General features: G+C 48.8%; 1 protein-coding gene across 12 annotated transcripts in view; it reads right to left on the bottom strand.

Moving 5' to 3' along the window:
• Positions 1 to 2,241, bottom strand: part of LRRC27 (leucine rich repeat containing 27) — a 49,007-nt gene extending 46,766 nt beyond the window's left edge. For 5 of the 12 annotated variants that reach the window (XR_005244253.2, XM_038009745.2, XM_007964458.3 and 2 more), the window contains exons 1-2: positions 2,093 to 2,239; positions 227 to 484 (exon numbers count right to left, since the gene is read on the bottom strand). Coding sequence is in view for 10 of the 12 variants with exons in the window: in XM_038009745.2 (XP_037865673.2) it covers positions 227 to 436 (210 nt within the window). In the remaining 2 variants the exon portion in view is untranslated. Of the gene's footprint in view, positions 1 to 226; positions 485 to 2,092 lie in introns of all 12 variants that reach the window. The other 7 variants (XR_005244254.2, XM_007964456.3, XM_038009746.2 and 4 more) reach the window with 2 other exon arrangements.
• Positions 2,242 to 13,559: the final 11,318 nt, after the last annotated feature.

Genomic DNA, 13,559 nt, shown 5'->3' with positions numbered 1-13,559 from the left:
ATCTAAATAGATGCACTATTTCCATGGGTTGGTCCCCATCATGAATCTCCCATTTTGTTGTGATCGGCATATGAAACTATGAGTTAACCTTTCCTCTATTTCATTTTGGAATTCATCACTTCCAAAGAGAAAGAAGCCTACAAATAAAGCCCGGGGTAGATTCCCATTTCTGCCTCCGAACGTAGGGGGCCTGTGGGCACAGAGCCAGAGGAGCAGCCCCACTTACTTGAAGGCTGGGGATTCTAAAGAGCTCCTCCAAATGGCACAGACCACTTTCACTCAAGTCTAAAATCGGTGAGGAGGAAAAGATGATGCCTCCAACACACTTGTGAACATCTTTGCGGGGGGTGGCAGGCAAGCTCCTAGTCTGACCAGCACCCTCCTCCAGATCAGCAGCAGCCACAGAGGGAACTGTGTGGGAGACGCTTCCCTCCATCCGTTCTCTTCCAGGGACAGCAGCTCATCCTCCTTGGTCTGGAGTCACCTGGAGACACAGGAAGGGAAGATGTAGAAACAACTAATTATACTGAAGCAAAACAGAATAGCTGTGTGGCAGATCTACAGTAATTTAACTTGCTTTAAAAGCTATCATTTTTCGGCTGGGCGCCGTGGCTCACACCTGTAACCCCAGCACTTTGAGAGGCCGAGATGGGCGGATCACGAGGTCAGGAGATCGAGACCACAGTGAAACCCCGTCTCTACTAAAAAATACAAAAAAAATTAGCCCAGCCTGTACAGGTGGCAGGCGCCTGTAGTCCCAGCTAGTCGGGAGGCTGAGGCAGGAGAATGGCGGGAATCCAGGAGGCTGAGGCAGGAGAATGGCGGGAACCCGGGAGGCGCAGCTTGCAGTGAGCTGAGATCGCGCCACTGCACTCCAGCCTGGGCGACAGAGCGAGACTCCATCTCAAAAAAAAAAAAAAAAGCTATCACTTTTCATAAGCAGTAGCAAAAATTTGACTTTTAAACATGTAAAAAAAAAAAAAAAAAAAAGGAATACAAAGAGGTTCAGATTAAAATTCTCTGCTTTCGCTTTGTACAATGGAGTTCCAAGATTTAACTACTGGAAAACGCAAAGGCGCACAATAAATAGGAATGATCGTTTTAGGGATATAAACAGATCAGAACACTTCAAAGCCTGTAAACCAACTGTAACGCTTCCATGAAATGATTGGGGTCGGGGGGAGTTTGCACTGTTTCTTATCTCTAGTGTGGTTCTGTGCCTTTTGAAATATGTTTTTAGTTCCTTGAGGTCAGGAAGCCTGTCCTTTGTTTACCATTTTGGCCCAGTGACCAGAACTAAGTCTGGCTAACACCCAGTTAAGCACTGGGGAAAAACCTGTTAAATTAAGAACCTTAAATTTTCGTTGTCCGGCAACACTTTCACTCAGAACTATTGTTCACCAAAACCTCATTCAGCGAGGCACACTTCCACTTGCGATTTCCAAACAATTTATTCGGCAATAAGAATCAACGTTGGAATGCACCAGTTCATCTAATTCAAATCACTCAACAGCCCAATGATTGGCATATGTGTGTGCACTTCATTCCCGTTTTAGGGAGGAGGAGGCTGAGGCGTAGATCAGTTAGGGAACTGCTGCAGGGGCGCAGTTAATTGGGGGGTAGCGGCGACACTGGGACCCAGCAGGGTTCGACCCCAGGCGGCCTACATTCCATGGAAGTCTGCGGGCTTTTTCACGGTCAGTTCACTTGTTTTCTCCGAATCACGGAACTTAAAACAGAGGAGGGGAGGCTTCAAACCTCAGAACAGGGAAAATATCTTAAAACCAGAAGTGAAACGACAGCCTGGACTTACACAGCGCCCAGGCAGCGCGGGCTCAGTGGGGTTTCCGAGGCTGCCTTCAAGGGATCCCCACGCACGCCCACCCCCGCTCCCTGCCTCGGTTTCCCCATCCGGGCGAGGCTGAGTTGGATTCGACGCTCTGGGCCTCACATTCCAGGCCTGAGGAATGTAGCCTTTGCCGTCAGAATCCGGGCTGGAGCTACGCGACAGAGCACGAGGGGCCGCGGCACCACCTTCCTGCCACCGCCCGCCTCGAGGGCCCAGCGAGCTGGCCGTGCCCGCCCGTCTCACCTGCCGCGCCCCGGCTCACGGGAGCGCGGACGAGTCCCGCCGCTGAGAGCTGCAGCCCAACAATGGAGGCCACCCAGACAACGCGGTCGCCATGGAGACGCGGGTACCGAAGCCCGCAGGCGCCAACCCGCGCGTGGGGTGTGTCCGTGGTGCGCCTGCGCGAGGGGTGTGGTGCGCCTGCGCGCGGGGGTGTGCCTGTTGTGGCGGTTTGTGCCTGTATGCGGGGGCGGGGTGTGGTGCGTCTGCGCGGGGAGGGGGTGGTTGCGCCGGCGGTGAGGAGGTTGTGGTGCGCCTGCGCGGGGGCACATGTGTGGTGCGCCTGCGCGCGGGTTGTGGTGCGCCTGCGCACGCACGCGACCAACGGCAGCATCCATTTTTCCGCGCCAGCTGCCGCGGAGGGGCGGTGACAGACGGGCAAGTAGAGACCCAGAGGGTTTGGAGGGGCGAGCGACTTGGCACAGAGGGGAAGGAAGACAGCGGAATGCTGAGCGTTGTCTGGGGAGCCGGAGGGCCCGGGGCGGGCGGGGCTGCTCGAGGACAGCCGAGCAGAAAAGAATTGGTGCCTCTGGAGCCGCCCTCGCTGCCTGCCCTTCCCGCCGGGCTCAGTCCCCGCTTCTCTCCTGGGGTTTCCTGGTGTCACTTCCCACCTGAGCTGCTTGTCCCCAAATCTTGCCTCAGGGCTTGCTCCCAGGGGAACGCAGACTCAGACTGCCCTCCTCGGAGAAGTAAGGCTCCTCTGCTGAGTCTCCTGCCGTGGACGGAGGAGTGAGGGGGGCGAGGAAACGCAGTGAGTGTCCTGAGGAAGGGTTTTGAGAATTTGTGAGATGATGAAATGACACGGGCGGAAGGGGAGGTGCTCCGTGGTCATGTGGAACCCTATAGTCCCGTGCACCTTCATTCCTGGATCCAACTGTTAATGAAAAGTAGCACCCTCCATCCGGTCCAGAAACACTCTTGAAACCCGGGCAGTTTAGCTGGAGCCAGCCATAATTTCTTTCTTTTTTTTTTTTCTTGAGATGGAGTCTTGCTCTGTCTCCCAGGCTGGAGTGCAGTAGCGTGATCTCGGCTCACTGCAACCTCCGCCTCCCAGGTTCAAGCAGTTCTCCTGCCTCAGCTTCCCCAGTAGCTGGGACTACAGGTGCCTGCCACCACGTCCAGCTAATTTTTGTATTTTTAGTAGAGACGAGGTTTCACCATGTTGGCGAGGCTGGTCTTGATCTCCTGACCTCGTGATCCGCCCGCCTGGGCCTCCCAAAGTGCTGGGATTGCAGGCGTGAGCAACCGGCGGCCGGCGTGATTTCACCTTTTTAAGGAAACAACATATGTGGGGAAACGACTACCCACTTAGGGGAGTTACATTTTATTTTGTGAAGATCACAATAAGAAATGTTTTCAGGCCAGACACGATGGCTCATGCCTGTAATCTCAGCACTTTGGGAGGCCACGGTGGGAGGATCGCTTGTGGCCAGGAGTTTGTGACCAGACTGGGCAACCCAGTCTCTACAAAAAATTAAAAAAAAAAAAAAAAAAAAGTGGTGTGGTGGCACACACCTGTAGTTCCAGCTGTGTGGGAGGCTGAGGCAAGAGGATCGCTTGAACCTAGAAATTTGAGGCTGCAGTGAGCTATGATTGTGCCACTGAATGTCAACCTGGGTGACAGAGCGAGACCCTGTCTCAAAAAAAACGTTTTCGTACGTACCCAACTATCGTACCAGTCAGGAAGCTGAAGGCACAACCAGTACCTTCCCAGGAGTGTGGGGAGGCCAACCTCCCGGGCAGAGCAAGGAGAGAATAGGGAGTGGCATGGGTAGTGCCACGAGCAACAGCGAAAGGGATGGAAGATTTCAGCACAATGCTGTTTCTAACAAGGTTCAGCATTCCAGTATCTCTTTTCACAAATAAAACATTTACTAACAATTTGGGCCTGTTCCCTCTTGCTTGTTATTGTTGCCTCAGGTTTTTGTTTCACATTTTTCATGCTAAATTAATTTTTGTAGTCAGTAGTTAATTGTTTGTACGAGCATGTTTTGCCCTTTTCTGTTCTCAGTTTTTACCCAGCCGGATCGCATCCATTGGTAGCCTTTTGGCAAGCATTCTTGGGTGAGCCTCCCAACGTAGGAACGAATGAAGTGTTCATTTTGATCTGATTATTGAGTGGCTATGAAGCTGGTGCGGCATGTGGTGGTTTTAGAACCTTACTCTGGGGCAGCAACTGCTGCTACCCTGCCGAGAAGTTTGCTGCCCGTGGCATTGCCACTTCCATGAAGGAAATCGGCCTTCTCTTTTCATGTCTTTGTTCTGAAATTCTGCTGTGGTATTTCTGAGTGTGGGTTGGTTTGGCTATGCTGTCTGGCGCTGGCCGTGTCTTCTCACCTGAGATAGCAAGGTTCTCGGCCATGTGTCCTCCCGTGGCACCTCTACACCCTGACGAAATTCTTGTTCTGGGATCTCCTAAAAGGGAGTAGGTTGCACCCACTTAGTGTCTTCTCCATCTCTCAAACTGCGCTTCCCAATGTTGGTCTCTGTGTTCTGGGTTTACGATCTTCCAGTTTACTAGCTCTCTCTCCGTCCAATTAGTTTGTTTCATCGATTGAGTTTTTAAATGAAACCACATTGGTCTGTATTTCTAATTTTCTTTTTTGTGTCCATTTGTTTTTATTCCAGTTTTTGTTTTGTAATGTTTTTAATGTTCATTGCTATTTTCTTTCTTTATCTACCATGAGAATCCTAAGCACATCTATTTATTTATTTTATTTATTTTTTGAGATAGGGTCTCAGTCTGTCACCCAGGCTGGAGTGCAGTGGTGTGATCTTGGCTCACTGCAGCCTTTGCTTCCCAGATTCAAGCAATCCTCCCACCTCAATCCCTCAAGTAGCAGAGACTACAGGCATGTGCCGCCATGCTGGGCTAATTTTTGTATTTTTTGTAGAGACGGGGTTTTACCATGTTGCACAGGCTGGTCTCGAACTCCTGAGCTCAAGCTATCCACCCGCCTCGGCCTCCCAAAGTGCTAGGATTAGAAGCGTGAGCCACTGCCAGGCCCGAGCCACTGCCTGGCCTAGACACACTTATTTTAAACTGTGCTCTATTGTTTTCTGGGCTGAATATACCTGTTGATGCCTGATACCGTTATCTGTCTTCTTGGAGTCCTGTGTTTTGAAATCTAGGCTTGCAGGCTTCTGCAAAGGGGGTTATGTTCTGTTTCCCTGGGTATTCACTGTGTGTCATGCTCTGGCAGGAGCCTCCGTCCAGCCTTTTGGGGTCATGCTTGGGTGCTTGCCTTGCCTTGCCGTTGGGAGCTGTAGATCCAGTCCTGGAGCCAGCAAGAGGCTAGGCCGAGGGCTGTCCTCGTCTCTATCCCCAGATATCGCTGCAGAAGTGGTATGTTTTCCCACATTCCTTTCATGGAAGTGAAACTGCCTTAGAAAATTATAACTGAGGAAATTATGATAGTGAAAGAGATCAGACCTAACCGACTCCATCTTGCTTCTAACTTTTAAGCTGTCCTTGTTCATTCCTGGGCGTAGGCTGAACTAACGTTGGGAAGGAACTCTGAAACAAAATGGGTAACCGCCCTTTCCCGAAAATACCCCCTTCTTGCCCAGGGACCAGTCTGTCTTTGCAGGACTGACAAATTAGCTACAGTATTAGAAATTACAGGTTAGGGATCCTGCGCCTCTGGCTCCAAGAGTCTAAACCTCCCCAAATTGCTCCTGGGTATGACATCATTATTGTAAAACCCTAGATCAGAGCTTGAGATACTTTGCAAACCCAGCACTCCATAGATCAGCTGACACCACCCAGACCCATTATCTGGCTCCACAGGTTCTGGCTCCCACCGGGAGTAGAAAACAGCAAGGAAACCTCACTTCGACCCCCTGTGATTCCATCTCCAGCCTGACCAGTCAGCGCTCCACATGTCCCAAAGCCCCACCCTCCGAATTAGCTTTGAAAACTCTGATCCCAGAATGTGCGGGGAGACTGACTGAGTGATAGTAAAACCAGTCTCCTGCACAGCTGGCTCTGCATGAATGACTCTTTCTCCGCTGCAATTCCCCTGTCTTGGTAAATCGGCTCTGTCTAGGCAGCAGGCAAGGTGAACCCATAGGGCAGTTACAGAGGCAAGAGACTTCCTCCAGCCCTGGTTTTCAGCGATGCTGTTGGCTGTTCTCCACTGCTCTCAGGCACTTTCTGCCCCTCACTCTTCAGGGACAGCCTTCCCAAGCACCTTTCCCTCTTTCTCGGACCAGAGCCCCCACAGGCCCAAAGTCTGGGTCCTGTGAGCTGCTGTGTGTTTCCAATTCATTTTTGGTCTATGAACTGTTGTTGGTTTTTAAATTTGTCTTTTAAAAATTATCTGTCATAGGCCAAGCATGATGGCTCACACCTGTAATCCCAGTGCTTTGGGAGGCTGAGGCGGCCGGATCACCTGAGGTCAGGCGTTTGGACCAGCCTGACCAACATGGCGAAACCCCCGTCTCCACTAAAAATACAAAAATTATCTGAGCATGGTGGTGCATACCTGTAGTTCCAGGTATTCAGGAGGCTGAGGCAGGAGAATTGCTTGAACCTGGTAAGCAAAGGTTGCAGTGAGCCGAGAGCATGCCACTGCACTCCGGCCTGGGTGACAAAGCGAGACTCCATCTCAAAAAAATTTAAAAAATAAAAATTTAAAAAATAAAAATTACCTATTGTAGCCATGGGTGGGGAGAATTGTGGGAGGGCCTCTGTATTAGTTTGTTTTTATGCTGCTGATAAAGACATACCCAAGACTGGAAAGAAAAAGAGGTTTAATGGACTTACAGTTCCACATGGCCGGGGAGGCCTCACAAGCATAGTGGAAGGTAAGGAGGAGCAAGTCACATCTTAAATGGAGGGCAGCAGGCAAAAAGAGAGAAAGCCTGTGCAGGGGAACTCGCCTTTCTAAACCATCAGATTTCGTGAGACGTGTCCACTGTCACGAGAACAGCCTGGGAGAGACCTGCCCCATGATTCAGTTACCTCCCACGGGGTCCTTCCCGTAACGCATGAGAATTCAAGATGAGATTTGAGGGGAGACACAGCCAGACCGTGTCAATCTCTAAGCTTGAACTTGCAATACCATCTTGCCCAGAGAAAGTAATATTTTCCAATACAGGAAATAAAACAGTTTTGCTCTGCTTTAGTTTTTTTATGTAATACCTTATTGTGAAGCTGCTGTAAGTTATGTGTGATGTTTTTGCAATAATTAATATTCTTCTACATTGTAAACCAAAAACAAAATTCTAAAGTCCCCCAACCAACTGAATGAACCCCTCTTCTCAGTCAAGGGGATTCCAAAGAAACCTGAAAAACTAGTTCAGACCATTACAAGCAGTGAAGGATTGGGCGTGCTTCATGATACTCCTCTCCTTTTTGGGGGTTAGGCAAACTCACTAGCATTAACATTAAAATAGAGATCTTGGCCGGATGAGGTGGCTCACGCCCGTAATCCCAGCACTTTGGGAGGCCAAGGCAGGCAGATCACTTGAGGTCAAGAGATCGAGACTACCCTGGCCAACAAGGGGAAACCCCATCACTACTAATAGTACAAAAATTAGCTGGGCGCACACCTATAATTCCCACCACTCGGGAGTCTGAGGCACAAGAATGACTTGAACCCAGCAGGTGAGGTTGTAGTGAGCCGACAGTGCACCACTGCACTCCAGCCTGCTGACAGAGTGAAACTGTGTCTCAAAAATTAAAATAGAGACCTTAAGACTGACAGAATAGACTGTAGCAATAAGATACCAACTCCAACTGACTCTGGCGTAATATCACATGGCAGATAAAGAAGGAAAGCAAGATAATTACCCCCAAATTTGTTTCTTTTCCATAACTTGAAATGGTCCTGCAAAGCTGTCTTTTGTGGGGCAGAGATTTGTATCTGTAAAGAATCTGTAACATAACTAGATCTTTACCCTTCCAGGCCTTCCCAATCCTGAAGAGATGAACTGAAAGTCTAGCATCTTTTAAAGATCAACACAGGAAACCATGTTAGTCCATTTTCACGCTGCTAATAAAGACCTACCAGCCGAGTACCGTGGCTCACGCCTGGAATCCCAGCACTTTGTGAAGCCAAGGCCGGCGGATCACGAGGTCAGGAGATTGAGACCATCCTGGCTAACACAGTGAAATCCCATCTCTACTAAAAACACACAAAAAAATAGCCGGGTGTGGTGGCAGACACCTGTAGTCCCAGCTACTTGTGAGGCTGAGGCAGGAGAGTGGCGTGAACCTGGGAGGCGGAGCTTGCAGTGAGCCGAGGTCGTGCCACTGCACTCCAGCCTGAGCGACAGAGCGAGACTCCGTCTAAAAAAAAAAAAAAGACATACCAAAGACTGGGCGATTTACAAAAGAAAGAGGTTTCATTGCACTTATAGTTCCACCTGGCTGGGGAAGCCTCACAATCATGGCGGAAGTCAAGGAGGAGCAAGTTGTGTCTTACCTGAATGGCAGCGGGCAAGAACTTGTGCAGGGAACTCCTCTTTTTTTTTTTTTTTTTTTTTTTTTTATGAGACGGACTCTCGCTCTGTCACCAGGCTGGAGTGCAATCTCGGCTCACTGCAATCTCTGTCTCCCGGGTTCAAGCCATTCTACTGCTTCAGCCTCCCGAGTTGCTGGACTACAGGTGCCCACCACCAGGCCTGGCTAATTTTTTATATTTTTTAGTAGAGACAGGGTTTCACCGTGTTAGCCAGGATGGTCTTGATCTCCTGACCTCGTGATCCACCTGCCTTGGCCTCCCAAAGTGCTGGAGTTACAGGTGTGAACCAGTGCACCCAGCCGGGGAACTCCTCATTTTAAAACCATCAGCTCTCATGAGACTTATTCACTATCATGAGAACAGCGCGGGAAAGACTTGTTCCCATGATTCGATTACCTCCCACTGGGTCCCTCCTACAACACGTGGTAGTTCAACATAAGATTTAGGTGGGGACACAGCCAAACCATATCAGAAACGTCAGAATTTACCATCAATTGTTTCTAACGGTAGCCACCAATGAGACTTCATCTCCTAATAAGAACCTTGGTCTCCACAACCCTTAACCCAGACACTCCTTTCTGTTGATTCATTCCAGGTCTTTAGATAATAATTATTTCAACCAATTGTCAATCAGAAAATCTTTGAATCCACCTATGACCTGTAAGCTCACTCTCCTGCATCTCTCCCCATCCCACTTTCAGTCGTCCTATCTTTCTGGACCAAACCAATGTATACCTCACATGCACTGATTGATGTCTTATGTTCCCCTAAAATATATAAAACCAACTTGCAACCCAACCCCCTTGGGCACATCTCAGGGTCTCTTGAGACTGCCTTGGGCCATGGTCACTCGTATTTAGCTCAGCCCTCTTGAATTTATTTCAACCCTCTTGAAGTATTTGACAGAACTTGACTCTCTGTCAACAACATCAAAAGAAAGGCAGTCTTTTTTTTAAAATGTAAAATATACTTGATAGAAAGTTGAATGTAAGGACAATACACATTTCTATATAAGTTTACAGATTTCAAAATGGCCTAAAATTGTTTTTGGAAGATGTTCAAAATGCCGCTGGCAGCTGATTCCACTTCTGCTGTGCTGCGCCTGCTAAGCCAATCGTCAGACAATGTGACAGCTGGAATACATTGCTCTTCCTTGAAAAGAGTTCAGGCTGCAAAGTGAAGATGGCCTCTGTTTCCTCATGTAGGTCTTCTGAGAGCACAGCACAGGACTGGGATTGTGCCAGGAAGATGTGGAATGGTGTGGAAAGACAAGAAGCTGCAGCCTTCAGGCTGCCATGGAAAAGCTGGGGGTGTGTTCTGTGGCCCATCAGGAGGGGGTGTGTGATGAATTATGAATGAATTTCTCAGATGAGCCAAAGTGGTGAACTTGTCTCAGTACCCAGGGAGACTCAGCCTCATCCCCTAGCTCTTGGCCTCCACTTTCCCAGCTGCTGTGGTTGGAGTGGGTCCCCGGAATTCATCTGTTGGAAATTTGGTCCAGGTGTGGGGGTGTTGGGAGGTGGGGTCTTTAAGGTGTGGTTAGGCCATTAAGAGATTCAGGCTGCTCTTTAGGGACTGGTTAATTCTTGAGGGAGTGAGTGGGTTCCCACTCTCTCCGGACAGCATTAATTTCCACAAGGTTGGGTTATTATAACATGAGGCCATCCCTCATGTTTTGTCCCACTCCCTCTTCCACTTTCCTTCCATGTCATGATGCAGGACAAAAGCACCACCAGAAGCTGTTGCCGTGCTCTTGGGCTTCCCAGCCTTCAAAACTGTGAGTGAAGTAAACGTCTTTCCTGTATAAATCATAACCCAGTCTCAGGTATTCTTTATAGCAACAGAAAATGGACTTAGACAGTGGCCTTGAGACTTGGGTGCAAAATGATTTAGCTCCATCCATCACCCCATCCCAAGCCAGTTTCATTGCCTGTAAGCCTCTAATCCCCATGCACCCCACCTTCTATCTTAATTCTTTAACTTGAATTCATGTACCTAACATATACACAGGTTTTGGGGATTCAGACATCAACATCTGTGAGGGCCATTATTCTGTCTACCACAATTAGATCAGCACATCTCTTGGAAAGGAACTGTCTTTATTGGAGGAAATACATTGATGAGGTGCCAGGGTGGGCAACAGTCTGTGAACATTGGTGTTGGCCTAGGCCAGTGAGAACGCTAGGGATGGAGTCTTAAGCCAGCCAGTGATGGCCCTATTCAGTCCATACAGTTAAGAGAGATCAAGGATGAGTGACCAGGAAGCGAAGGGCAAGTGCCCCAGTAATAATCATGATTCCTGGCCCATTTCCAGACTTGAGCCAGGTTTTGGACCCAGAATGCATTGTGCAAGGAGAAATTGATTTGGTGGAAAATTACATGGTAAGTCTATTGTAAGGGGTAGGAAGAATTCCCAAGAGGTTCAACGAAAACTAAGCAACTGAAAAAGTCATTATTTCAGGAAGGACAAGCAGTAGGACAGGAAATAATCAGTACACAGAATGAAAGGGTGGCGAGTCCTACTCAGGGCAGCACTCAGACCAGGGAAGAGATGTCCTCCTGCCCTGGGCTTTGTGTTTTAGAGGGCCTGCATTTCACAGATGCAGAACCAGGTGTCTGTTCTTTTTGGTTTCGTAAGAGCACTCTGGGATTGAGTAAGTGATCAAATGTGTTCAGGAGAGGGACGCATGAACCAAACTGGCCCCTGGGCCAAAGAGAATGGGGCTGAGACATGCACATGTTCGTGGAGAGAGGAGAGAACCACGACCTCCACACCAGGACACTGGAGGAAGAACAGTGGCCACTGCAGATCACCCCAAGTGGGTGTCAGGCAGGAGGGCTTCCCGATCAGGGTGCCGCCTCCCCCTGCTGGGTAGTATGGTCCCGGGAAGGGCTTAGTAATTCCAGGGCTTCTCAGATGCTGGCAACATTTTACTTCCTGTGCTGGTAGTTACACTGGCATGTTCCCATTATGAAATTTGGTTGAGATGCATGCCCATTACCTGTGTAGTTTCCCACAGGTATGCTATGCAAGAGTTTATACACATCCTTAGGAGAAAATGTCAGGGAATTTTACTTTGTTCTTAGGCTAGGAAAGGATTTCTTAAACAAGATATAAAAATACCATAAAAATAAATGTTGATAAATTCACTATACTAGAAATACTCCTGTTCATCAGAAAGATACCACAAAGAAAATTAAGTCAGCCAAAAACTGAGAGAAGGTATTGGCGATTCTTATATCCAGTGAAGATCAGTACCAAAATCTATAATCCAATAGAGATAGTATGCAGCATTCCTGTGATTCAATAGGGAAAATATAGATACACATTTACAGTAATAGATAAAAAGATATAAACCAATAGCTCACAGTAGAGGAGAAATAAATGGCCAATAAAAATATAAAAGATGTTTCACTTTACTAGCTGTCAGAGAAATGCAATTTGATCCAAGATTGTATTTCAGATGAATGAGTCTTAACACTCACTCAGCTGGCACCAGCAAAGCAGCTGCCGCGTGTTGGTGAGCTGGTGAAGCCCACGGAACCCGCTGCCGTGAGAGGGCGTTTGTCAGTATCTTGGGAGCATCTGGGGACTCCTGTGCAGGGTTGGATTCTCAAGTGCAACAGCTCCACAGTTCCCCCTTTGGACTCTTCTGTGCAGGGTTGAATTCTCAAGTGCAACAGCTCCACAGTTCCCCCTTTGGACTCTTCTGTGCAGGGTTGGATTCTCAAGTGCAACAGCTCCACAGTTCCCCCTTTGGACTCTTCTGTGCAGGGTTGAATTCTCAAGTGCAACAGCTCCACAGTTCCCCCTTTGGACTCTTCGGTAGAGAAACAGATGGAGGCATGTGCCAGGACACAGGTGCCAAAATGTGCCCTGCAGGATCATGCATTTAAGCAAAAGCACTGGCAAGGCCAGGACAAGAGAAAGCACAAATACATCACAGTGAAGCCAAACAAGGAAGCATATTACAACCTCAAAATGAATGAACAATAGTTGCTCGCAACAATGAGAAAAAGTCTTAGAAACAGCTATTTCCAGAAAAAAAAAAAGTGGGAGACCTCATACAGTATGGCACATTTTTACGAGGTTTATAAAGTCAAGAAAAACTGGATGGCACATTGCATGTGTGAATTATAAAATTCTAAAACAAGAAAAAAATCCAGGAACGTCCCACAATCCAGGCTGGGGAGGGGGCAGGTAGGGGATGGTGGGGGGTGTGCAGGGTGGGTGCTCTTGCGAACGTGTCCTCCGCTTTCATGCTGATTAAAGATAAACACAGCCCGTCGCCACAGTGGTGAGGGCAGATTGTGATTAGTCATAGCTGTTGCAATGGAGAAGAGTCCAGCGTGACCTGACTCAGCTTGAATCTGCACAGCAGTGACGGGGGGCTTTAAAGGGACAGGGAGGGGTGGGGGTCCGCTGGGGCTCAGGAGAGCCAGGGAGGTGAAAACTTAGAGTGGGAAGTGGGTGGGTCCACAGGAGACCTGTCTATAATAGGTTTGTTGTCTGCGGTTATGGAAGGGAGGCCCCACCCCTGCAGAGCCTGGGGCATAGGGCCGTATTCTCAGGGGTTGCTGGAGCCAACGAGAGATCCTTTGGGCAGCTTAAGGTTTCTCAGGCAGGCATTGGGGGTGGGGGCTAGGTCACCCTAGGGATGCAGCCTGGAGTTCTTAGAAATGATGTTGGCGTCTGTTCAGTCCTTCGTGGGCCATGTTGAGGCCTGGTGGAGCCTGGCTTGTGTGGAGTCAAGGGCAGACTTGATGTTCTAACCCCTGGCTCCTCAGAGTGTGACTATATTTGGAAATAGGGCTCCCTTCCCCAGGAAGGCCAAGTCCTTGCCGCCATTGTGATTTCTTACAGTCCTGGAGCATCTGGCTGTCCTCACCCTCTGGTGGAATCTGTAAATTATTGGTCCACCTTATCTGTCCATCTTACAATAAATGACATCTCCATACCC

The sequence above is a fragment of the Chlorocebus sabaeus genome, chromosome 9, assembly GCF_047675955.1.
Source record: "Chlorocebus sabaeus isolate Y175 chromosome 9, mChlSab1.0.hap1, whole genome shotgun sequence".
Classification (NCBI taxonomy): domain Eukaryota; kingdom Metazoa; phylum Chordata; class Mammalia; order Primates; family Cercopithecidae; genus Chlorocebus; species Chlorocebus sabaeus.
The sequence above is the reverse complement of the archived record's forward strand: the minus strand, read 5'-3'. Positions and strand labels throughout refer to the sequence as shown.